Source organism: Syngnathus scovelli, chromosome 17, assembly GCF_024217435.2.
Source record: "Syngnathus scovelli strain Florida chromosome 17, RoL_Ssco_1.2, whole genome shotgun sequence".
Classification (NCBI taxonomy): Eukaryota; Metazoa; Chordata; class Actinopteri; order Syngnathiformes; family Syngnathidae; genus Syngnathus; species Syngnathus scovelli.
In genome coordinates, this window is record NC_090863.1 from 6,187,291 (window position 1) to 6,213,505 (window position 26,215).

Consider the following 26,215-nt stretch of genomic DNA (forward strand, 5'->3'; position numbering starts at 1 on the left):
CTAATGGAAAAAAATGTGAGCATTAATGGATCTGTTTGAGGTGCGGTGTTTATTTGTTTAAGTGCACAACATGCTGAGATTTTTTTTTTACAGAGATGGACGTGTCAATTGAAGTAAGGCATTTATTTTTGCGAGTGCCATTAAACAGCTATTGAAAAGTTGCTAAAGCTTCACTCCACCATCTAGTGGTGAGTTTATGCATTGGAACGAACCTGTTGCCATCACATCTTTGACTGGTCACTATGCAATAAAGAAACAATTATTGACATTGTTTCTAGTTTGCAGAAGAAAAGATGCACACCAAGTGAGTCATAGCGCGGCAGCCGGTCGGTTGGGGTGGAGTGCGGCGGGGAGAGGAGGGGGCGGTTGGCTCGCCGGGGCTGGTGGGCTCGCTTTATCTCCACGCTTCACTTGTGTTTACGCTCCTCCGTATAGAGAAGGAAGGAACGCTGCTCCCTGGCTGCCAGCCACTCCACGGGTATTTATAGCCCCCCCCTCCTCATCGATGGGAAGTGTCACTCAAGGAATCCACGCAAAAGCATCATCCTCTTCATCATCACCATCCTCCTCCTTGTTCCCAACTTGTGCCGAGCGAGCAGGGAGGGTCTGTCTGGAGGATGCACCCTGAGCCAGACGCCGGGAAGAATTAAGAGCGTCTTATGGAGGTACAAGTGCTTCTTTGTTTGGATGTGTTTGGTTTCATATTTGTCTGCTATCGTCATTGTTGTTAAGGAATGTTCACTTGCTCCGTAATTGGCTGGTGGATGAATTGCAACACTTGACGTGCATAAAGTGCACTAAATGTGTGTGTGTGTGTGTGTGTGTGTGTGTGTGTGTGCACGCATTGTGAGCCATGGGGAGGGCTATTTAAAGCAAAAATAGATCACAGCCAGCGACTCCAATCTTCACATTTATCATTTCAGCCAATTGTCATTTTTCAGCAGTCATTGTTTGAGAATGGAGAAATGAGAAATCAATTCCACAATTTTGCAAACATGTATTTTCTTTTATTATCACGCCATTTGGAATGCAGCTTGTGTAAGAATGCGGACATTTCACTTTATTTCGTTTTATTTTATTATGATCTAACATGGCATGCTTATGCAAATGTTTAATTTTAATAATTCCAGTTATTGGATTATGGATTCTTTTTTTTACTGAATGTTAAAATTATATAATTCATTCATTCAAATATTTGTTACATTATTTTATTCATTCGACTTTTTTTCAGTAGATATTCAAGCGCTGAATTTAATTTTGACGTCAACCTAAGTCTCTGATTTTATCTTATTTATGTTGTAATCCATTCTATTGTCAGCCCAAGTGACTCATTGTGTATTTTAGGCCATTCTGAAGCAATTTATTCAATTTTATTAAATGTTCAGACATTGCCTTGTGCACAATCAAGGCAGAGGCTGGCTACTCCCTGGATTGGTCGCCAGACAGTCAAACAAGCATGATGGGAAGGCAGGGGGATGGGATTCAAATCAAGAACCAGATAACTGTGAGACCGATGTGTAAAACACCGGTTCCTCACTACGTTCATTTCATTGTTTCAATCATTTTTGGCGTGTGACCTGCAGTCGTGCGCTTTCGGCGCCCTGCTCCAAACTGTTGATGTTTGATGAGTGACTCACTGCTTTGGCTTGGCCTCATCTTCAACCTCCTCATTCTCTTTCAATCACTGCATTTGCTCTATCTTTTGTGACTTTTTGGGACTCCCGCTTTTGATTTGATGAATAGCTAACAACAGGTTTTTTTCCTGCCACCTTGTCTCTGCCCAGGTATCTTTACATGTTGGATTGTTGCCGGCGTAGAGATGTTCACCAGTTCCAATCAGTCCCTGTCCGTCTCCCTCACGCCCACCCTCCGTTCGCCGTCCACATGCGGTCCAGGCGGACAGCAGCGCGTGCACTCCTCCCTGTCCCTTCCGGAACCCGAGCCCTGGCGGAAGCACCTCCCGGCCGGCCGGCCCGGCCTGGCGCAGGGCGTCCGTTCCTGCTCCTTGCAGGTGCCGCACGGCGAGTTCCCCGAGCTCCCCGCCCGGGCGGCCAGCTTCGACCTGCCTCGCGACGGAGCGGATGATTCCGATCGAGGTTCGGGCTCCCCGAGCCCGCACGGCGTTCTTCGGCGCCGCGGTGGCCTCGTGGAGCAGAGGGACATCATCATGGCTCACCAGGCTCACAAGATACAGAGCACACCGCAAGCTCGCAGAAAGGAGTGGGAGTAAGTTGTTCTGAACTCCTGTTTCTTACGAGTATCGTAGTTGAAGACATGGCGGGGTTGGATTTGCAGACTCCATTTGCAGTCAGCCCCCAAAGGTGAGCTTATATGTTCATCGCTTTAAATAGACTGCACCTGCTTCTGTGTGCTTTACTTCCAGGGACCATCATTTCCAGCATTCAATTAAATCCCTTAAAATAATATTAATAAGAGTTCAATGGACCCTCCCGATGCAAAAAAATATAATAATATTAAGAATAATAGTGATTTTTTTTATTTGTAATTTACTAAAAGTACACAGATAATTAAGCACTGATAATTTTTAAAAATCAATACACAGTAAAAACAATAAAATGTTGCTTTACATACAACTCATAATATTTAATAGTGGTAGTAATAATAAATAAAAATATATGTATGTATGATGTGATATTTTAATAATTATAAAAATTGAAAAGAAAAATGATACAAATATTGAGACAGCCACACAGGAAGTGTGAGTGAGTCACCTTGACAAGAAGTTTGCATACAGAACGAATTATGTTCTTGTGCTGCTTATTTTTTTATTCGTTAAAGGTTCTGCAGGGAAGCAATGAATCATGCGATCATTTCCTACCGATTCATGACGTCATACTATTTGTGTGTGTGTGTGTGCGGAGCATTGCGGCGACTGCAGGAGCAATTAATGGCCGTGATGAGTCGCTTGCCAACACTTGAGTATGGAGTGGCTCTCCATCAAGCCTAACCCCAGATCCTCCACACTCACTTCCTCCCCCTTCTTCTTCCAACACCCACTCCATCCATCCATTCCAACAGTTAGCAGCCCCTTGTTTATTTGCAAGCCTCACTTTTTATTATAGCACATAACACGTTGGGAATGTGAAAGGATACGCCAAGCTGTGCTATTTTTTTTTTTTTTTTTTTGGGTGCTGATTGTATTGCATTTTTTTGTCCATTAGGGGATGCTAGGGAATCAAAGTAGGAGAGCAGCAGGGTGGCTGGCATCTTTGGATGTGTTTGGGATTGACAACTTCTTTGCAAATTTTAAAGGGAGGAAAATTGCAGAAAGAAAATCCCAAAAAGATTGCAACATATAATAATTTATAGCTAGAGGCGTATATGTACTGCACCTGCTAATGTTATTTTTTTATATTTGTTTTATGCTCTTATTTTATCATACAGTACTATTTTATTTGATCTTAATTGGAAAAAATAGGTTGTGTTGTATGTATCCTATTTTTTATTTTTGTAGTTATTTTACATATAAATCTCTTAGTAGCATTCCATAATTTGTAATTATTTATTGAAAAAAACATTTAAAAATGACTAGAACTATGTTTATGAAACAATACAAAAACAGCATTTCTCAAAATGTTTATCTTATTATTAATTTATGACTCATTAATTACGAATCAAAATTTTCATGACTTTTAATTGTGTTTAATCCTTTTCCAACATGTGCTGTTTTTCCAACCCAAGTCAAACTTACCTTTGATTTTTACTCCCCCCCCCCCTCCATTAATGAACATTTTGCTTTCATTCCACAGCATACTTAGTCATCCATTTGAGTGTCACTCATTGGTCCAAACAGCACGGATAGCCGTTGCTAGGGAACACCTAAGAGGAAAGAATATTTTAAACATAATAATACTCAAGCCACTTGAGTCAATGTTGCCTGAAAGCCTACGTGCAATTATATAAATGCACAAGTGTGTAAGTAAAGCCGCTTTATTGCTCAGCTTTGTGCACATGTTCTTGGAAGTTGACAGAACAGTTAAACAAAGGTGTTAATAACGTCTCAAACTGATTTGAATTGAAATGAAACTTTTTGTAGATGACCAGAATACGAGGCATCTAAAAATTTAACATAGATTATAGTGAAAACTGGATCCCAATTCATCCTGATGAAGGTCACGGGGGTGTACTGGAGCCAATCCCAATCTTTAATTAGAAGCCATGGCTGACAACAGGGTACCTCACTGGGCACCTTTGAGATTCTTCACATTCCTTTTTTTTGTCCATATGGTGTTGGTAGCACAAAACACAAACTACAGTAGAGTTGCTGCACTTGTCCGCGCGTGTGACAAAAAGCAGATTTCTGTAGGAAGAGCCATTGTGAAAGATGTCTTTTGTTGGCACAAATAAAAAGAACCGGAGCAGGAATTGAAGCCAGCCCGGTCGCTATGGAAACAGTCGACAGTTGGAGACGGTGCAGATCGGCAGAGAGAGAAAGCAGGAAGAGAGAGAGATGCTGTTTGCGAGGATGGACGGACAAACATTTTGCTAGATGATGATGTGGCTTATGTAAGAGTGCAAATGAATGGATTGATTTGCCAACGCATTGAGACGTGCATGATAGCCGATCTTTTCTAGGGTCATGTTACACATCTTTTTCAAGACAAAATTCTCACAAACTTGATTTATTTTTGAATTGGTTAAAAAAAAAGTAAGTAAGGAAGTAATGAGGTCTCACTTATTGCACCTGAGAAAACACTTTTTTTTTCTTCTTTGCTCCCAATAAAAGGAGCAGATCTATTTCATGATCTATTTTTACACTTGACTTTTCCTCCAATATTAGCACCATGGCCTACTTTTGAAATGTTGCTATAGTGCAAGCAATTACCTCTACTACTACTATTATTGATAGCAAAAAAAAAATGGAAGTATTGAAAGTATGAAAAGCAACACACAAAAAAATGTGGATGCATTTTCCTCATTGGCTTTTATGGTTGTTTAATGTGTATAACGCAGCAGTGTGATTGTAATCGCCATGGTAACGATGTGGACGTCCCAGGCGAGTCCATGTGGTGGGAGGGTTGTTGTGCTGCGCTTCCTGACCACTTGTGCAGCTCACCAGTGCAGCAGGTGATCTTCACCATCCTCTTCCTCCTCCTCATCATCCTGCAGTTAGATGTGTGCGTGCGATGGCGCCACTCGGGCGTCGAACCAGCCTGGCAGAGTAGACTCACTTTCGGCTGTGATGCGTAAAGTTCTCCCCAGGACTTGCCGCGGATTTTTACGCGCATATCTTGATGCCCAAAAGTTGTTTTGAGCGCACCTCACAAACGGGACGTAATATGGAGTAACCCACAGCCATTGTGCTTTTTTTTAACTCTTTCGCTAGAATGGCTCGCTTCGGTGACGAGTCCGCCCCGAGCACAGTGGACTCCGGGGATGGAGACGCGGAGCGCGGCGGGGACGCGCTGGAGCCCGGGGCTGCGGCGGCCGGAGGAGGAAGTGCCGACGCATCGGCCGCGATGACGGCGTCCATGAAGCAAGCCAAGGCGCAGCGGGCCCGGACCATGGCTCTATACAACCCGGTACCGCACCGGCAGAACTGCCTGACTGTCAACAGGTCTCTGTTCATCTTCGCGGAGGACAACATTATCAGGAAGTACGCGCGGCGAATCATCGAGTGGCCATATCCTTTACTAATCGAGGTGTGCTTAACGTGTCGGTTCAGAACCACGGACAGCACCGCAAACTTTTGTTCGTAACCAGTTGCTTTTAGCTGACATGTTTTATACGTCATTCAACTTAAAGTATTTATGTTTTCAAAAATAACATATGGACAACAACATTCAGACACACCTTTATAAGTAATTAGTTTTTATGTAATTTTTAAAGTGGTTAAAACTACAATTATAACGTATTTTATTTGTGTTTTAATGCAGCGCTATGAAAAATAGTTTCCCCACTTTAATGTCTATAATATCAAATTATAATTTTCCTTAAAGAGGAAAACTTTTGAAAGAATTGGATTGAAAAAGATTGTAATTTGCCAGCACGTTCAAGCCTTTACACTGGGCTTTTTTTTTTTTTCCAATTAAGTTTAATCCATTAGCGATTTTATTGTAATGTCCCCAAAGAAGCCTGGTGTGGTAGTGTGGTCATTTACGACTCCAAATATGATGTTAACTAATTTTATGACAATTATATGCTTTTAAACAGAACATGGTCCATAAAAACATCACATCAAACAACTTGAATGAGCAATCAGACCCATAGAAGTAGGAGTTGATGGTTGCAATATTTCTTTTCCTGTCGTGGCTGTCCCAATACTTTTGTCCGTAGAGCCCCCGCATTGAACTCAATTGCCATGGTGTGCACAGGACACAAAGTTAGTGTGTGTGTTTGTGTATGAGGTGATCATTAGACCTAGCAGCAGCAGCAGCAGCCTGTGGGGGAGGCTTGCACAGTGTGGGCACATGGAAGCACAGCTCTGGATGCCTTATAGTGCTCTGAGTGGGTGTCGGTTCAAATCCAGCTCAGCTGTTTTGTGCACAGGATGTGTGTGTGGGGGGGGCGTGTGTATGTGTGTGTTTCTCTCCATTGAATCTGATGGAGTTTGGAGCCATGTTCTCTACCCAAACGCATTCGGCCGTGGATCACTCCAAACCAACACCCCCAGTTGTCTTCTGGTTACCTAACCAGTGTGGGAGTGGGGTGGGGGGGCTAGTGGTCAAAACTCACTCTGGGGCCTTGGAACCGGCAGAGAGGTGTGTGGGAGGCCTTTGGCAAAATGTCGGCGTGTTCAGACCCACGTCTTTCCCCTTCCGTTCGTTCCGAGTGCAAAACATTCCGATGAATTCAATGTGATTCGGGCTGCCATGCTTCGTCACTCCGTACTTTCCGTGCCGTGCAAGTTGGATGTCGAGTAGATACTGGAGCAGATGTGAACTAGTTCAGACTTTTTTTCCCCTCCTCACTAGTAACGTCCTGTTATTTTGAGCCGCTATCAATAAGAAGCTCTGTCAATGTGAGCGTGATGTCCTCTGTGATACGCTGACCTCCTTTTATTGGAGGAGGAGGAAACATTGACAACAAGGACTTTTGTCCTCTCAGTTAGGCCAAGGTGACTTAGCGGCACTGTGGTTCTGCTCTCACCTGCTCTCCATGTCTCACCATGAAGAGCACTTTAAAAGACTTGACGGTTGCCATAGCGACAGCAGCCTCTCGTATCACAAATCATGAACTATGCCTTAATTCAACTGTTATATAAACATCAGGCATCGGGTTCTTTTTTTCACCATGATGCAATTGAGTTCTTTTAAAGGACTAATTTTATGGCGCAAATGAGTTTTTCTTAACTTTTGTGCCTCTTACGCCGTTCGAGTACATGATCCTGGCTACCATAACCGCCAACTGTGTGGTGCTGGCTCTGGAGCAGCACCTGCCCGGAGAGGACAAGACCCCCATGGCAAAGAGACTGGTGAGTTCGAAATGTGTGTAAAAATATCTTGAGAATGAATGCTTAGCTAGCATATTGGAAATGAGCATTCAGTGATTATGTCTTTGAATGGTCACGTGGGAAGAAAGTAATTGTTGACATTTTGTAAACAACAATGAGGCTGTGTGTTATTGTGTTCTCCGCTACACACACGCTTGTAATTGCAGGTTGGTTTGTTGTATTGTCACACGTAGCAAACAATGTTTTGACTGTGTTTAGGCTCGGAAAGATTCGTACCATACGCTGACCCGTCTTTATGTGTGCAGGAGAAAACCGAGCCGTACTTCATTGGGATCTTCTGCTTCGAGGCGGGCATCAAGCTGGTAGCGCTGGGCTTTGTTTTCCATAAAGGTTCTTACCTGAGGAACGGTTGGAATGTTATGGACTTCATCGTGGTGCTCAGTGGGTGAGTGGCGAGGCCGCATCTCCACGGCAACCGGAATGTTTGTTTTCAACAGATTGTTTTGGGATCGGCTCGCGCAGAGCAAGTAATTACAGTCGCCTTCTGCTGCTGCTCAGAAATCAATGTCTTTTATTTTATTCCATACATTATATTACAAACAGACAACATGATTGGCTACCGGAACCCCCCAAAAAACAAACTTTTCAAAATTCAATTAAAATTGACACCAAATTCATTCAGCTTTTACTGATCTGCGCTCGCTGGAGCGAAAAATTAATTTCCGACACACTTTGTGGCCTTGTGCGCGTGCATTCAAGCGTTCCGCTAGCGCCAGGCTCTGTAAACGCTGGAGTTCATGGTAGCGTGAAGCTTGACCCAAGAGATGAGTTTTGGCTTTTGTTAAGGAGATGTCGTCAATTCAGAGCAAGCGATACAAATGTAGATTTCCTACAGGTTTCCATGGAGCAGCAGGCAGGCTTTGCCTTCCATGTTAGGTGGGTGGATAAGTGGATTGGCGCTTGTGTCTAGAACCTGCTTGCCGTCGCCCCCAGCGCCTCGCTCTATTCATTGAGAAGGCGGGAGGGGGAAGCGGGCTAGCAAACACCCCCCCTCCAAAAAAATTAAAATAAAAAATCACGCACAATGAGCGTTTTAATATAAGCGACGGGTTTAGTGAATTAATTGCATAGGAGTGAAATGGTTGTGTAACGAAAAGAAAGGCTAACCAATCAGGAAGCAAAATTTTGTCATCATATTTCATTAATATAAATGACCTCAGCATGCAATGTACATTTGGAATCATTTTTACAAATCAATTCAACAAATGCATTATTTTTACTTTCCATTGGCTGGGAAACAAATCAACTGTGTTCGCTCCCACAACGGCGCAAACGCCTGTTTCTAACATCTGCAAAAATACCCGAAAAAAGAAAACTTTTTGGGACGTGAGAGGGGGGTATAATTGACATTGTAGATATTTTTGTAAAAGCGTGAATGGAATTCATGTAACCTTTGCGTATTTAGCGCAACCCGGACATCATGTTGCTTAATTTAAACCGCATTTGGTGACGGACGGCCTGGTTTCCCGCCTGCCTTCTGACACATTTCTCTCTCGGCACATCTGCTTCTCTGTCTATCTGTCACATACGCACACACTCATACACACGCACACAAGTAAGTCAGACTTAAAAGAAAGCGTGCACATGTGTCATGGAGGCCGCGTGGGAATCCAATCGAGGCCACTGGGCCAGCGCTGGCGGCGTCCATTTCCATTTGGTATTAATGAATCGCTACGAGCCAATCTGTTGGGACATGCAGCTCAATTAAAAAAAAGTCTCAAACGATGATGAGCACATGGTAGTGAAGAAAGAACCTGTCGGCTAAGTGAAATGAAATGTTCTTGATCTTGCATTAAAGTCACAAATGTGCTCAAATGGTAACTGCTGTGCTGTGGCTGCTGTTGGCGGCGTCGGGCGTGTAGGTGGAGGTGTGTGGGAGAGGCTGCATGTAATTAATTCAGTCTTTCCGCAGCCAGTTTGCAAACGTCCTTCATGTACACAATGAAGACAAGCAGGAAGACGGCAGCCTCTCGCTTAACTCACTCACGGGCGGAATATAACAAATGATCTAATGGGACTTAGAATTGAACCCTGTGGAACTCCATCTTGTATATACTGCACATCTAAATTTCCAGTATAGCCATTTATTGTATTATTTCGTGGTGTACAAATACTGCATCACCTTGTGTTCTGTTTTTAATACTGTTCCCCTGCTGTTTTGTAACATAAGGTTAGCAAAGTGTAATAAACAACTCAGGGTGGCCTTGAAGCAGCGACCCATCTTTTGTGGCCACTGTGTTTGGACTGAAGGCTGTTTCCACAGAATACCAACCCACTGCTCCTTCTGAATGTCTCTCGCCCAGTGCCTCGCAAACTCAAGCACACACACACTCATGCTCTCCTCGCTCCCACAGCTTACAGGAGAGCTTTTGCGTGGGTCTGCGTTTGAGTCTCTACCATGTGACATTTTCTATCCTCAACTTGGTCTAATAGGCTTGACATGTCATGGTAACATGTCAAAGTTTGGTTGATGAAGATTTTGCACGTTGTGTACAAATCATTATTTATTTAAACAATCCCTACCAGGTGCAATTTATACATACACCATATGCTGCACGTGGAGTATTTAGAAAAATGCAAATTGTGCCGCAGCACCATTCATCCACTCCACACATATGAAAAATGCATACAAGCTTTTCCCGCAAGAGGAAGCCTTACTCATTCCACTCAGGACTTCCACCTCTTTGTTTAGGCTATTTTTGTCTTTCAAGTGTGTCACGCGCCATGAACAAAATGTTGCATATGATATTCCTATCATGAGCCAAATGAGTAACAATGTGTGTCTGGTCCGTCCATTAGGATCTTGGCAACGGCGGGAGCGCACATGAACATCCCCGTGGACCTTCGCACTCTGAGGGCTGTGCGAGTCTTGAGACCCCTCAAGCTCGTCTCCGGCATCCCCAGTGAGTCATTCGCTAGTTAAATCCTGCTTCATGACAATAATGACCTGACTGAGACAAATTTGCGTTTCCTTTTAGGTCTGCAGATTGTGCTCAAGTCCATCATGAAGGCCATGATCCCTCTGCTGCAGATCGGCCTGCTCCTCTTCTTCGCCATCCTCATGTTTGCCATCATCGGCCTGGAGTTCTACAGCGGGAAGCTTCACCACACCTGCCTGCCAACTGTCGACATTCTCGGTACGCTCTGACGTTAAATTCTGCAGGTGTGCCTAATCTTGTGGCCAGAAGCTTACATGTTATGAAAATGAAACACCGGAGAACATTTTGGTATGCTGGTGGGCGTGCACATGTTGTTTGGACAGTAGCACGTGTCCACACGTTTACCAAAAGTGTTTGGATCACATGTCTCTACATCCCACGGTCCATTTTGCAGCTTCCATTAATTAATTGCTGGACCATTGTAGAGCTGCACTTGAATATGAAAACAGAACATTTATGTGCTACTTGAACATTTCAGCTATTAGATTAAACCATCTATCCATTTTCCATCGCGTTTGTCCCCATTTGGTTTGTAAGTGAGCTGAAGCCACACATTTTGAGTGCATATTTTATTCTGCCTTCAATGCAATTTCTGCAATTCCCAGCGTTACTAATCAAGGCGAGTAGAAAATCTTTTAAAGACAGAATGACATCACTCACGATATTTCTACTGTAAGTGACATTCACAACAGCGGCGGGTCGCTTGCAGCTTTCCCAAGTGTCCAACGGTGGAGTGGATGCTTTGTGACACTTGACAGATGGCGGAACATGAGTGGCGTTCGAGGCGTCAAAGAATACCGCATGCAACACGGCAGCTGGTGTCCTGCTCATGTTTGTCCCTGTGTGTATGCTAAGCAAAGCCAGTGAGGTCAAAATCAAGCTTCTTGTAGTAACACTTAGGTGCTCTTTTTTTTTTTTTTTTTTTTTTTTTTTTAAGACAACGAAACAGTGGACTCATCCGAATTGGCTTTTGCGTGCGGCGTGAGGAAGTGCCCGGAGAGATACGACTGTAACGACACGTGGATCGGCCCTAATGACGGCATCACGCAGTTTGACAACATCCTGTTTGCCGTCCTCACCGTCTTCCAGTGCATCACCATGGAGGGATGGACGGCTGTTCTCTACAATGTACGTGTGGAAAGTGAACTGGTCTTTCTTTATTTGACGGCCATGACACAAATAATGGTGCTCCATGAACTCTGCCTAGCAACAAGTATTTATTTTTTATTTTGCACTAATGCAGGGGTGTGAAACTCATTTTTTTCGCAGGCCGCATTGTAGTCATAGCTTCTTTCGGAGGGCCATTATGACTGTCAACCCAAATAAATGTATGAGCACCTCATATTATATACAGTAAAAGCTACAAAACAAATTGACAAATAACTCCTTTTCAAATCAGATGAGTAAAAATTGGTCAAATATAAAAAAAAAAAAGATATTAAAAGTGAAGACAATTTGCAATTCTAGTAATGACACACGAATTTCGCGGGCCACATAAAATGATGTGGCGGACTGGATCTGGCCCCCAGGCCTTGAGTTTGACACCTGTGCACTAATGTAAAAAAAAAAAAAAAAAATCTGTTTCAAATATCTATATGTAAATTAGATATATATTATTTTAACATGGACACCCATAAACTCTAGCTAGCAACAAAGGGCATCCAAATAGACATTATAATGTCGAAGGCTAGGTTTGAGATGGAGAAATGCTTTTAAATTACATTTAAAAAAATAATTAAAAATAATATAAAAAAAGAATCATTCTTCATATCCATCCATTTTCTGAACCGCTTAGTCCCCACGGGGGTCGCGGGCGTGCTGGAGCCTATCCCAGCCGTCATCGGGCAGTAGGCGGGGGACACCCTGAACTGGTTGCCAGCCAATCGCAGGGCACACAGAGACAGACAACCAATCGCACTCACACTCACACCTAGGGACAATTTGGAGTGATCAATCGGCCTACCAAGCATGTTTTTGGAATGTGGGAGGAAACCGGAGTGCCCGGAGAAAACCCACGCGGGCCCGGGGAGAACATGCAAACTCCACACAGGGAGGGCCGGAGGTGGAATCGAACCCGCACCCTCCTAACTGTGAGGCGGACGTGCTACCCAGTGCGCCACCGAGCCGCCCCATTCTTCATATCGAATGCTAAATATCATTTCAGACGAATGATGCCTTGGGCACAACATGGAACTGGATGTACTTCATCCCACTCATCATCATTGGCTCCTTCTTTGTGCTCAACCTCGTGCTGGGAGTCCTTTCCGGGTGAGTGTCACCACATCATATATATTCTGGAGACATTGTCTTTTCTTTTTTATAATACACATCTTTCCCGCCGTAGAGAGTTTGCCAAGGAGAGGGAGCGGGTGGAGAACAGGCGGGCTTTCATGAAGCTTCGGAGGCAGCAGCAGGTGGAACGTGAACTCAACGGCTACCGCGCCTGGATAGACAGGGCAGGTACTGCAACGCCATTTTCATCTCAAACTAAACTCAGGCGTCTGTGCTATAGGGCTGCACACACAAGCGCTATAACGGCGTCTGCACTGGCCATCTCCCACGCAAGTAGAGAGTGAGAAAAGGTGATACTGACTCACTGGCTTACTGTAAATGTGTGCGCACGTATGCATGTGTGTGTGCTTGTTGGTGTGGGTGAGTGTGGGAAGCGCGAGTGAGAAATATTGCAAGCATCGAGGAGGGAATAAGAGCTCCTTCTCTCAAGGAGGTCACACGGGCCTCTGAGCGTTTACAGCAGCGCCAACCTCGCCCGGAAAAAAATCGGAACTGGCCACTCCATTTGTACCGTATTTCCTCAAATAGACTAATAGGCACTTGCCCCAATTAGTCACCGGGTGCAGCATTCACAAATTAATGGGAGGGGGGAAAAAAACGGAAAATTTGGATGAGACATGTTTTTCATCAGCCTCAAAATATTTGTCTTTTTAAATTCCTGCTAGACGCCTTCTCACCATCTGCAGTTGAGTGAGTAAATGGTTTAAAGCGTTCAGGCTTTCTCTTTTTGCAGAGGAGGTCATGCTGGCAGAGGAGAACAAGAATTCGGGGAGGTCGGCATTAGATGGTAAGAACATTGTCTCGCTTGATGACTTCAAAATGTGTCCAAAATGTAAAGACATTTGATGGTTGATATTTTTGTACAAAACAAAAACATTTTTTTAAATGCTGTATAAAATTTGATTTAAAAAAAAAAATAAAAACGTTTTTGCTCAAATTGAAGAAGCTACGCTAACTGTTAGCTACTTTGTACATTAAGCTTGAGTTTTCATATCAAAAGTGCTGAAGAGGGCAAGTAAGAAGACGGGCGCACGTCGAGGAGCCCCAGGCGATGACAAGTACACGGACATGTCCACTGCCAGTGAGCCTTTTAATTGCTCTTCTCATTTTCCTTTAATTCCAAGTTCATTGCTCATAATAATAACTTTTATGAATTTATCCCCCATCTCTGTCTGGCAGGTATGTCTCGCTCCAGGATGAACTTCCGCAGCGGTCGGCGCGGTCCGGCCGCTTACCTGCGTCGCAAAGAACGCATGTTGCGCATCTCCATCCGCCGCATGGTGAAGACGGACACGTTCTACCTGATGGTGCTTAGCCTGGTGGCTCTCAACACCATCTGCGTGGCCATCGTGCACCACAACCAACCCGACTGGCTCACCATCTTCCTCTGTGGGTCGCCACTTTTGTCAATGACATCTATTCTGATCTCACCGATTTTTTGTTTTCTTCTCCCCAGACTATGCAGAGTTTGTGTTCCTTGGGCTGTTCCTTGCTGAGATGTTCTTGAAGATGTACGGTTTGGGTTTCCGTCTTTACTTCCATTCGTCTTTCAACTGCTTCGACTGTGGCGTGAGTCCCTCGTCATTGTCAAAATACGCCAAGAATAAAAAATTCTAGCCTGGCCTTTTTGTTTTTTTGCAGGTAATTGTCGGTAGCATATTCGAGGTCGTTTACGGCTTCTTCCGGCCCGGTATGTCGTTTGGCATCAGCGTGCTGAGAGCGCTGAGACTTCTGAGGATTTTCAAGATTACCAAGTACGCAGGACACCAATACCCAAACTGCGAGTAATTTTATTGCTAGCGTTTCTATTTTCTCTTTGCCAGATACTGGGCCTCTCTCAGGAACCTGGTTGTGTCGCTCATGAGCTCCATGAAGTCCATCATCAGCCTGCTTTTCCTGCTCTTCCTCTTTGTTGTGGTGTTTGCCCTGCTGGGGATGCAACTTTTTGGAGGACGGTAGGCCGTAGTGGTCTTTGTCGCTAACAAATCAAGTGATTATGAAGTGACTCAGTAATAATGAAGGGGCTCCGCGGCAGCCATGTTGGTCCGAAGCGGTGCACTGAGATGCTATTATTGTCGTTCCTTATGACACAGTGTGCGATGAAGAAAACAAAAATAGCTCCTCATATCTTTGATTCTGCCTTCTAGGTTCATCTTTGAGGATTACACTCCCACCAACTTTGACACGTTTCCAGCTGCGATCATGACAGTGTTTCAGGTTTGGTTCCCCCCCCCTCCTCTTTTCTTCCATTCTGCCTCCATGACACATTGCACCCGATGAGATTTCTCACCCCGGGCGGAGATTAAACAACTCGGCTCGCTCGCCGTCCCCGCCCCGCCTCCGCTGCCCGCCCACGCATCCTCGCACACATATGCGCACATCACAAACATGAAGCAAATCCACGTCAGAGCTGACACAAACACAACTGCGGCTTCAACGAAGCAACCTGTTATGTTTACTTGTTGCTATTTTTTTTTCCAAGAGACATATTCTGCTTCATCCACTTGCAGATATTGACGGGCGAAGACTGGAATGAAGTGATGTATAACGGGATTCGCTCGCAAGGAGGCGTGCAGTACGGCATGTGGTCGTCCATCTATTTTATAGTGCTCACCCTTTTCGGAAACTGTATCCTTGGTGACACTGAGAATAACTCAATGAGCTCTGATCAAATGTGTCAAGAATATCTCAGGGAGTAAAAAAAATATGATGCGTGTGTGAGTATATTTTCTGCATGGTTGAATGATTTCACTTTTGGCTTTGTGGCAAAGTCCAATTTGTTTGCATTGAGATAAGCAATAACACGCTTTGGAATTGCGGGGCTGAGCAAATAAACTAGAAAACAGAGATAGAACCCGATACATTGGTAAACACAGTATAATACAAATACGGTGTTTTGTTTGTTCTTAACTGCCTCTCTGTCAGACACACTCCTCAATGTCTTTTTGGCCATCGCTGTGGATAATCTGGCCAATGCACAGGAACTGACAAAGGTTTGATCTTGAAATTAGCATCTGCACATTCGACTTTAATTTCCCCCATGAATAACGTTTCCTCCGAAAATTCAATTGAGTGTGTCACCTAAATCAAACAGCGTGCCTATTAACTTTGCCAGGATGAAGAGGAGGAGGAAGAGTTCTTTAACCAACGGTATGCCAGAGGCAGGGATGGCTTAATATCGGAGTAAGTTAAGGGTTAACATAAACATATGACCATGCCGGGATGAGAAAAAAATTTCCCTCTGCTTCATTTAAATGGATTCTGAACACCACTATGTAACAATAGTGAGTTTTGGGCAATCGCACGGTATGATTTAGGCATACACTGTGTGTACTGACCTCTGACCTCTTTTGCTCTTGAAATTGGTCATGAAAAAAAAAAAAAATGAAAGAATGTCTCATCCGAGCATGGACATAGCTTGCTCGAGGGCTGCACGCATTAGTTTTGCATGCTTTTATTGGAGTGACTCACAAATCACTGCCAAATATTTCGACGTAATTCTCTGAAAGAAAATAGCATTTTAAGTTTCTGCATGTTGATTTTTGCTCTGTATGCAAAAATATACACTTATAAATGTAATCAAACAAAAATAGTCAAACACTGACCACATTGCTTTCACCCCTGGATTATATGATTCCACATTTGGGTGATTTTTATGCAGCATTTTTAAGAGTGTGCTAAAAAGACTCCCTCACTGTGTCATATGTTTGTTGGATGTAGCGTATGGCTAATTTTGCAGCGTTTTAATGTCTTTTGCTATTCCATCATGTTGTCTCGTTTTATGCCTGTTGTAAAGTGGCACTGGCCAAAAATGACATTTGGTCACCACGAGAGATCATTTTAGTTTCGATGCTACGATTATTTCAAATGCATTGCCGTGGTAATTTTAAGCATATCATTTAAACTTGCATGAACTTGCACATGATGTTAATTGGAAGTCACATTTTGGACTGTGTCACCACTGTTTTGTGTGTGTTGTAAAACTAATGTCTTGTTTTCAAGTCATCACTCATTTATTACATGGACAACAACAGAATCAGAATAACAGTAAGTAAAACTGTATGCATCTGTCTTCTTCTCTAGAAATGTTTCCCTGAAACACTTGTTGAGATTCTGTTCTTTAGATTTGACACAAGGCTTTTGTGTTAATCCTGCACTTTCCCTTTTGTGGTCTTGTGGGTTTTTTCACTTATTATCTCCCAGGTAACTGTTTTCATGTTTTCTTCTTTTTTGGATGCCTTTATTTCTGTAGCTTGGACTATTATACATATTTTCCCCATTACACTTTTAGAGTCATGGAAAGGCCTAGTCTTTTCTGACAAGTTTCAGTTGTGTTTTTTTTTTTTTTTTTCCTTGCATATCTGGTATGCTACATGAATATTATCCTGAATGTTGTTTCCCACTAGTTTGACCTTTTGGAAAATGTGCTTTTATTTAGTAAATAATGATGACTCTGTTAGTTTTGCACGGGGGAAACAACTAGCAGGAACTCACTCAATCAGTCAAAAAATGCTCAGCAATGAAAGAAGTCCAATTTTATTAGCTAGCACCTAACATTACCTTCTGTGGCAGAAGCTAGCTAGCTGTTTCCCCTCTACAAATGTATATGCTATGCTTGGCTAAGCTACATTAAGTTTGTAGTTTCAGTAGATATTTGATAAGTATCCAAAATGTCAAACTAGTCGTTTAAAATGGAGCTGATTGCCATTGCCGCCAAGTATTGACAAAATGTGTATTGTGCTCTTTAGTGGAAGAAGAAGACCCTACCTCTACAGGAAACGCGCCATCCACCGAGGTCGACCTACCTTCCCCGATGATCCAGACGGCTCGATGGGAGCCGCGGATGAGCCGCCCCGGAACAGCTCCAACGCCTTCGCCAACCGCCGCGAGAGGCGGAGAAAAGTCAACATGTCCGTCTGGGAGCAGAGGGCCAATCAGTTGCGCAAGCGCCGCCAACTAGCTAGCAAGGAGGAGCTCTTCAGCAGCCCTGCCGAGGAGACGGTCGAAACTCCCTCGACCCATCATGTACCCGCGCTGTCCGCAGAAGCCAGCCCGGCACACCTCCCCGAGTCCCCCGTGTCCGTGGGGATGCCTTTACCCGAACCGCCCATGTCCATAACCATCCCCATACCCGAGCCCCCTGCAGCCGAGCCTTTGGTCAACCTCTCCGAGGAGAAAACAGGCGGCGCTAACCACCGAACGACAGGCGGGGGTCGGCACAGGATGGCTCGCAAGTTCAGACCGGGGCCGGAGGAAGGGGCCAGACACCGACGCCACCGTCACCGAGAGGCTCGCCCCGAGGCCAAGAGCTTGGACTGCACGCAAACGCCACACGATGCGCTGCTGGTCAAGCGCTCACTCAGTCAAGAGAGGAGGATCCTGGATGAGCGGGAGGAGAATGAAGAGAAAGCTAAGGCAGAAGGCCAGGCCCAGGAAGACTCTGGAACGTGTATCGTCAACCCGTATGCAGACGTTGGAGAAGATGGAAGGTAAGGTTACCTTGGACTTCTTTATTAGGAAGACATCTGTCTTTGATCATTTCTTTACATCATTTGTCTTCTGCCTCAGGATGTCTGACATCCCCGAACCTCCTCAGTGTCCAACCATCCCGGTGGAGATGGCTTTGGAGGCCACGGAGTACTCGACGTGTACCCTTGAAAGCGAGAAACGCGCAGGCTCCATCCACCGCGACAAATCCAATGCAGAAGGATCCGTGGCCATTGAAATGTCCGCACAACCTCTGCTGGAATTGACTCCCATGACAGGTAGTCTTGAACGTTCTCAGGTGGACACTATGATCCTTGTTACACCAGATTAAAACTTTTTTTCTTGTAGTGAACAGTAAAGAGCTGGAAGCCTACCATTCTGAACAGACAGACAGAGATGAAGAAACCGAGGATGAGGAACCTCCTATTACTCCCAAAGCTGTTGCTCCGGGCAGCATGTTCCTCTTCAAGGCTTCAAACCCGTAAGATGTTGAATAAATCATCCTAGCTCTTTCAAGAAGTGATTCACAACTTTTGTATTCTACCTCTGGTCCATAGGATCAGAAGGATCTGCCATTACATTGTTAATATACGCTACTTTGAGATGAGCATCCTTCTGGTGATTGTGGCCAGCAGCATCGCACTGGCCGCCGAGGATCCCGTCTGCGCTAGTTCGGAAAGGAACAAGGTACAAAAATTGACAAATTGATCAAAATGATTGAGAATGATCATCTGCTTTTTTGAAATAGGTCCTACGATATTTTGATTATGTCTTCACCGGGGTGTTCACCTTTGAAATGGTCATCAAGGTAGGCCCTCATTGTCAAAACATGACTCATTTTTTAAGATGACTCAAATCGTATCTATCGCAGATGATCAACCAGGGCCTCATCCTGCACGACGGCTCCTATTTCCGAGACATGTGGAACATCCTGGATTTCATCGTGGTGGTGGGAGCGCTCATTGCCTTCGCTCTGACGTGAGTCGCTGCAGATAAGCACCTGTCTGACGCGTTGACTCATCATCAACGGCCGTGCATTTTGCTTTTCGCTGCATTCTACCTCAATAACAAAGGAAACGTTTCTCTTTAATTGTATTGTCAGGATTTTACAGGGATTATTTCTGTCGTCTCTGGATGTAACAAATAAGCTTTTTTTGAACGGTTTGTTAATTTCTCTGTTGTGACTTTATAGCTGTGACTCTTCCAGCTTCACAAGTGTCTCTCTCCTTATGCCTCTGCCGTCTTGTTCTCTGTTGTTCCTGTGGATTTTGTCTCTGTGGGGGCACCCAGGAATGTGATGGGGTAAACATTTAATTATGTCACACTAAAACTTCACCGTCATCTTTCTTCATTTACCTTTTTTTTAGCTAAAATCAGTGCACTTTGGTGTTTTTATGTTTTATTCATTGTCTCCCAAAATATCATATCCAACACTCAAAACAGTCACTCAGAAAAAAAGAGAACTTCCATTGTCTTTTAAATATTTTCTGGATTTTGTTGTTGTGTTGTTGAGGTGTTGGTTCAAAACTTCCCAAACTCGACCCTAAAAATCTTATTTGAATGTTTTCAATAGAAACAACAAAGGTCGAGACATCAAGACCATCAAGTCCCTTCGCGTTCTGAGAGTCCTGCGGCCACTCAAGACCATCAAGAGGCTTCCTAAACTCAAAGTCTGTGCACGTTCTCTGTTTGACATCACAAATTTGATCTGGATTAAACTTTTTGGGGTTTCCTTCCTTTTCTTTTCCGTAGGCCGTGTTTGACTGTGTGGTGACATCCCTGAAAAACGTCTTCAATATCCTCATTGTGTACCAGCTCTTTATGTTCATCTTTGCCGTCATCGCCGTGCAGCTTTTCAAGGGCAAGTTCTTCTACTGCACCGACAGCTCCATGAACACGGAAAAAGAGTGCCAGTAAGTGCGCCGTGACATTTTTTTTTTTTTTAATTAAATGACAAATCCAGACGGAGCATTATATTTTTCATGGGCATTATTTAAGAAGGTAATATGTGTTTGCTTCACAGAGGCTATTACATCGACTACACCAGGGACAAGAAGGAGGTGAAGAGGAGAGAGTGGAAGAGACACGAGTTCCATTACGACAACGTCTGCTGGGCCCTCCTCACTCTCTTCACCGTCTCCACCGGCGAAGGATGGCCTCAGTCGGTGTCTTTATTACTACACGCGCTCGTTAAAATGAAGCGGGAAAAAAAATTGAATTTGTCGTTCGGACAGGGTGCTGCAGCACTCCACCGATGTGACCGAGGAGAGCATGGGGCCGAGTCGAGGGAACCGAATGGAGATGTCCGTTTTCTACGTGGTGTACTTTGTGGTTTTTCCCTTCTTCTTCGTCAATATCTTCGTGGCTTTGATCATCATCACTTTCCAAGAGCAGGGCGACAAGATGATTCAGGAGTGTAGCCTGGAGAAGAATGAGGTACGGCTCCCGTTGTAGCACCGCATGCACGTGCAATGACGCTTTTTTTGTGTCTTTCAGAGGGCGTGCATTGATTTTGCCATCAGTGCCAAGCCCATGACACGCTACATGCCCCAGAACAGGCAAACCTTCCAGTACAAGTTGTGGCACTTTGTGGCGTCGCCTTCTTTCGAGTACACCGTGCTGGTGATGATCGCCCTCAACACGGTAGTCCTCATGATGAAGGTAACAGCCTCAAATTGGAGCTAAGGATGTCCAATTGCTCAATTGCAGAGTACCAGCAGAAATGGGTTTTTTTTTTTAGTTCTGTACATTTTGATAGTAATATTGTACTGGTATATATGGATAAAATGTCATTTAAAAAAAAAAACACCTAGCCTTCATTAGAACGATTCTAGATTATTAAGTGATATGACAATTTAATCTAAAAAATAATTTTAATTTTTTGTTTCAATTACCAGCATATTTTTTTCTTTTTTAGTACAATGCACTGTACCTTTTGATAGTAATATTGTACTGATATATTTTGATATGTTATTTAAAAAAAAACATCTAGCCTTCATTAGAACGATTCTAGATTATTAAGTGACATGATAATTTAATTAATTTTTTTAAATTTAATTTATGGTATTTTAATTTAATGTAATTCAATTAAAAAAATAATGTTTTAAAATTTCATTTATGGTATTTTTTGTCTGTTTCTTCAGTATCACTCAGCCCCCACGGCATATGACACTGTTCTGAAGCACTTCAACACAGCGTTCACTGTCCTCTTCTCCCTGGAGTGCATCCTCAAGATTATGGCGTTTGGTTTTGTGGTGAGGAAACACAAAAACCACCAAAGTCTCTCACTCAACTCATAGGAAATGCAAAATATTTCTGCCATCATTTTTTTTTTCCTCCTGCAGAATTATTTCCGAGATACCTGGAATATTTTTGACTTCATCACAGTGCTCGGCAGCATCACTGAGATCGTTGTGGATCTACAGGTGAAAGCAAAACACTCCAGCTGTAACGTATTGTAGTCGAGGCTGACTTTATAATAACGGCGACTATGTGCTTTTTTTTTTTTTTTTTTCCATCGGTCCAGTCCATGAACAGCATCAACATGAGCTTCCTGAAGCTCTTCCGAACAGCCCGCTTGATCAAATTGCTGAGGCAGGGTTACACCATTCGTATTCTGCTCTGGACCTTTGTCCAGTCTTTTAAGGTCATTATTTATTGTCATCCGTATGCATGTTTAGCACAAGACATACAATTGTAAAGTTGCCAATCTGACCAGTTGTGACGTTTTTCTGCAACAGGCACTTCCTTACGTGTGCCTGCTCATCGCCATGCTTTTTTTCATATACGCCATCATTGGAATGCAGGTAAGCAGTGGAACTGTTAATTGTAAACATAAAAAAATAATAATAATAATAATTAATAGTGGTTTTTTTTTAATACGTTAAATAATTTTTTTTTTTTTATTAGAGTAACTTGGAAGTCAACAAGCAGGTGACATATTTTACCCTTTTGGAAGCTCAGTTGTATTTATTCTTGTCTTTCCGCAGGTTTTTGGAAATATCAAGTTAAATGATGAGAGCCACATCAACCAGCACAACAACTTCAAGACTTTTTTCGGCGCTCTCATGCTGCTTTTCAGGTGGGCCTCATGCAATCTTAGTTGGTATTCACTTGAGTGGTTTCATGTCACGTTTTTCAAACATCAGGAGTGCAACGGGGGAGTCTTGGCAGGAGATCATGCTTTCGTGTCTGTCGGGCCAGGAGTGCGAGCCCGACCCCTCCATCGCCCCCTTCACCTTGTCGCCGGACCATGAGGGAGGCTGCGGCACAGACTTTGCTTACTGTTACTTTGTCTCCTTCATCTTCTTCAGCTCCTTTCTGGTCAGAAGTCAAACGATACAAAGATGTTTGTCGTCAGGTTTGATGAGCCTTGTCTCTGCTTGCAGATGTTAAATCTCTTTGTGGCTGTCATTATGGATAACTTTGAGTACTTGACGCGAGACTCCTCCATCCTCGGACCGCATCACCTGGATGAGTTTGTCCGAATCTGGGGAGAATACGATCGTCTGGCATGGTGAGACACCTTTATTGTATCCAATGTAATGGGAATTTAAACCCCGTTTTTAATTTATTACATTGAGAATTAATTAAGACACACGGTCAAATTATTTTAACTTTTTATTCATTCTTTTTTAATTATTCTTTTTAATTTTCTAAATATATACAATAAATTGAATTTAATTTGACAGCATGCTCCTTAGTTGTTTTATCTCTCTCCAACAGAGGGCAGCAGATTCCGATTTGTGTTGAGTAATGCCCAAATCAAAGAAATGATGCAAGATCATTGAAACTAAACTTTTATTTGTTTTTTCCTTTTCTCCTTTTTGCACTATGAAGTGGACGCATTCACTACACAGCCATGTATGAGATGTTAACACACATGTCTCCTCCACTGGGCCTAGGCAAAAAATGTCCTGCCAAGATTGCCTATAAGGTAACAAGAGCAAGCAAGCAAGTTTTGAAGGAAAAAAAAAAAAGTTTGCAAAGCAGCTTTTGCTTTTATTGTCACGCAGAGGCTGGTGCTGATGAACATGCCGGTGGACGAGGACATGTCGGTGCATTTCACCTCAACGCTCATGTCTCTCATCCGCACGGCGTTGGACATCAAAATAGCTCGAGGTGATGCAAACTTTAGTGCCAAAATACACAGATGGGCGAGGTCATTCATCTGCTGAGGTCAAATCTTCTGAGCGCGTGTGTCACAGGTGGTGAGGACCGCATCGCTTTGGATGCTGAACTTCAAAAAGAGATCAGCATCATCTGGCCTTACCTGCCGCAGAAGACCCTGGACCTCCTGGTGCCCATCAACAAAGGTGGGCTCAAGCAGCCGTGTTTACCTTGGCCGTAGCGTTGACGCGAGTCCACGTTTGCAGACACGGACATGACGGTGGGGAAGATTTACGCCTCCATGATGATCATGGACTACTTCAAACAGAACAAGGCCAAGAAGCTGCGGCAACAGCTGGAAGCTCAGGTCAGACAGACAACTTCTCAGCTTTGATGACTCAACATCATAATCAAAATGAACTTGCTGTGTTTGTAATCAGAAGAGCAACCTGATCTTCAAGCGTCTGGACGCGTCCACCCTTCCTGAGGACATTCTCTCCAACACGCAACCTCTACCCATGATGGCACACAGCGCTGGCTCCGCCTTGTCGGTTTATTTCCACTTTGCCTGCATGCATGCATCGTTTTATGTGCGTTCATTTTTTTTTTTTTTTTGGCTCACATAGGACACGTGGGGGATTTGTGGCTTTGAGTCCTATTTCGCCACAGGAGCTATTTTTGCAGTCCATGAACTCAGACACTGATGCTGGCCAGCAACAGAACCCGGTAAGCAAAAAAAAAAAAAAACTTTTAGTAATGAGGGGAAAATCATTTTCCTGTATTATCTGCTGACTGGTGATTAGTTTTCGCCTGTTATAATTATCTTTCAAATAATCACTTGTAGTGTGACATGTTTGAGTAAATATGTTCTTTACCACTGCCAGAGGGTTCTGTAAAGTCATCATTTGAAAAGGTACATGAAGCCAAAGGCTCGGCTTTTCTCACTGAAGCATGGAGATGAAAGTGTCTAACTTTAATGATCTGAATGTAATATCTTTTTTTTGTTTGTTTTGTTTTTACAGACCGAGGCTGCCGGCGGATCATTGAAGCGTTCGGCCTCCACCGTGTCGGATCAACAAGTCAACGGTCTTTGGCAGGAAGAGAAAAGTCCCGAGCGCTTTTATCGACCTCGTCACAAGAGCTACAAGGCTGCAGGTCTGCATTTGTGGAAACGTGATGTGAAGCACATCGTAGTTCAATGTTGCATCATCATCTATGTGTCTGACCAGTGTCTCGGTCCGAGCGGGGTCGATCCAAGGAGCGTTGCCATCTTCTTTCTCCAAACGCGTCCCGCTGCAACTCTGAGGAACGCAGCCTGCAGCCGTCACGCTCCTCCAGCGTGGAGAGGACACGCCCCCGGGACAAACAAGTACAAACTTCATCATTGGATGATATTTTTGAGAACTCTGTCTCTGGACAAAAGTATTGGGACAGCCGGCCCTTACGAGATGTTGTCTTGAGTGATTGTCGTTGGTTGTGTTTAGGGGAACAGCTCGGACAGTCCCGTGCCGTCCACATCAGAGTCCAGCACCCCCAGTGTCCGACGACCTTCATCACAGACCCCAACGCGCTCTCGTCCTCACATCACCTACTCGCCGCTCGTGTGTCGCGCCGACCCCTCCGTCGGCGAGCACGACGGGACGGAGGCGACCCGGCGGGAGCAGGAGACAGTCGGCGGCGAGCGGGAAGGGGACAAGGCGGGTCGTCACCCGTCACCGCTGCGCCGCTACCCCTCCGAGCCCTTCCTGGCGTCCCAGGAGGAGGACCACAGCCCCGATCCCACCGGGCCCATGGAGACGTTGACCTTCGAGGCAGCTGTGGCCTGCAGCCTGGGACGCTCAAACACCGTCAGCTCGGCCCGCCCGCGCTTGCGGACCGGCTGGCAGATCCCCAACGGACACTTTCGCAAACGTCTTGCGCAGACGGCCTCAGTGGCGGGCTGCGATACGCTCAGCGACACGGAGGAGGACGACCGCTGCTAGGGACAAAGACGCGGCGACTCTTTGCTGCATTTTACGCCGTCATAGTTGTAAAAGTCAAGCTGACAGCAGCACAGAACACTTCCTGAAACTTTGCTTGCCAATTCACACCCAATACTTACTATTCAAATGAAAAACAAAGGTCTACTTCCTGCCTTTTACTTGATGATAGAAGAACCGTACGTACTTCATTGGAACCTTATGGCAACCTAAGACTTTTGCACAGTACTATTCAAGGAATGAATCATATGATGCCATTAGACGATTAAGTGTTGCTCTTTGCAGTATTTAGGGTTAGTGTGAATATGTAACTACATTTTCCTATCAATGATTTTTCTCTATGAATACGATGATTTGTGACGTCACAGCATCCATGCAGGAGAGCTGACACCACTTTTCCACATAATGACCAACATTTTTTTTACAATATGAACGGACCCGCATGAGAGGGGTGTTTTTTTCTTTTCCCTTTAATTTGCGAGATAAGAATGCACTTGTAGAATACTAGTAGAAAAATGTTTGTTATTTCAACCAGCTAAATGAACCTTTAAAATATTTTTGTCTGTCGTTCCTTTTTTGTCCTTTTACAAACGGAGCCATGTAAATGTATCAGGAACAGCATCGACACGCCATATTTAAATCCCATCTTTAACCTACTCTACTATTTACCAATAATGTACAGACTATTCGTCACATTTTTGAGTTTTAATGGTCCCTAAAGATTTGTATTCGTTTTAATTGCCCAACAAAGCCAAAAATCTGTGACAATCACGACCCCCCCCCCAAAAAATTGATTTATTTCACAAGTTAATGCAAAGAAGAAGCAAATAATTGTTGTTTTTTTACGTGTACGATAACTGTATATACGAATAAATGTGTTCTGAAGTTCACAGTGTTGTCGAGTGCATTTATTGAGCCCTGTGCATAATACTAAA

The 26,215-nt window shown here is 44.0% G+C and overlaps 1 protein-coding gene across 1 annotated transcript; it reads left to right on the forward strand.

Moving 5' to 3' along the window:
- Positions 1 to 419: 419 nt before the first annotated feature.
- Positions 420 to 26,170, forward strand: cacna1eb (calcium channel, voltage-dependent, R type, alpha 1E subunit b). The gene is made up of 47 exons (XM_049747964.2): positions 420 to 665; positions 1,785 to 2,226; positions 5,348 to 5,643; positions 7,329 to 7,435; positions 7,720 to 7,859; positions 10,274 to 10,377; positions 10,453 to 10,611; positions 11,351 to 11,541; positions 12,578 to 12,681; positions 12,758 to 12,873; positions 13,439 to 13,492; positions 13,706 to 13,786; positions 13,885 to 14,094; positions 14,162 to 14,274; positions 14,347 to 14,459; positions 14,529 to 14,660; positions 14,853 to 14,922; positions 15,216 to 15,333; positions 15,631 to 15,698; positions 15,821 to 15,888; positions 17,454 to 18,194; positions 18,274 to 18,470; positions 18,541 to 18,673; positions 18,750 to 18,879; positions 18,941 to 19,000; positions 19,064 to 19,170; positions 19,766 to 19,862; positions 19,945 to 20,105; positions 20,216 to 20,353; positions 20,427 to 20,628; positions 20,689 to 20,853; positions 21,336 to 21,446; positions 21,537 to 21,617; positions 21,719 to 21,838; positions 21,933 to 21,998; positions 22,182 to 22,273; positions 22,341 to 22,515; positions 22,581 to 22,708; positions 23,032 to 23,128; positions 23,208 to 23,313; positions 23,400 to 23,507; positions 23,568 to 23,668; positions 23,742 to 23,848; positions 23,928 to 24,027; positions 24,324 to 24,456; positions 24,531 to 24,670; positions 24,786 to 26,170. Exons 2-47 carry the CDS (start codon positions 1,820 to 1,822, stop codon positions 25,281 to 25,283), a joined length of 6,945 nt encoding a protein of 2,314 aa, XP_049603921.1. The 5' UTR covers positions 420 to 665; positions 1,785 to 1,819; the 3' UTR covers positions 25,284 to 26,170.
- Positions 26,171 to 26,215: the final 45 nt, after the last annotated feature.

Excerpts from the sequence above, each read along its gene's own strand:
- cacna1eb (XM_049747964.2), top strand. The coding sequence starts at position 1,820 with ATGTTCACCAGTTCCAATCAGTCCCTGTCCGTCTCCCTCACGCCCACC. Across the intron at positions 15,889-17,453 it reads AGGGATGGCTTAATATCGGA|TGGAAGAAGAAGACCCTACC; the intron begins GTAAGTTAAGGG and ends TGTGCTCTTTAG. Across the intron at positions 19,171-19,765 it reads CTCATTGCCTTCGCTCTGAC|AAACAACAAAGGTCGAGACA; the intron begins GTGAGTCGCTGC and ends TGTTTTCAATAG.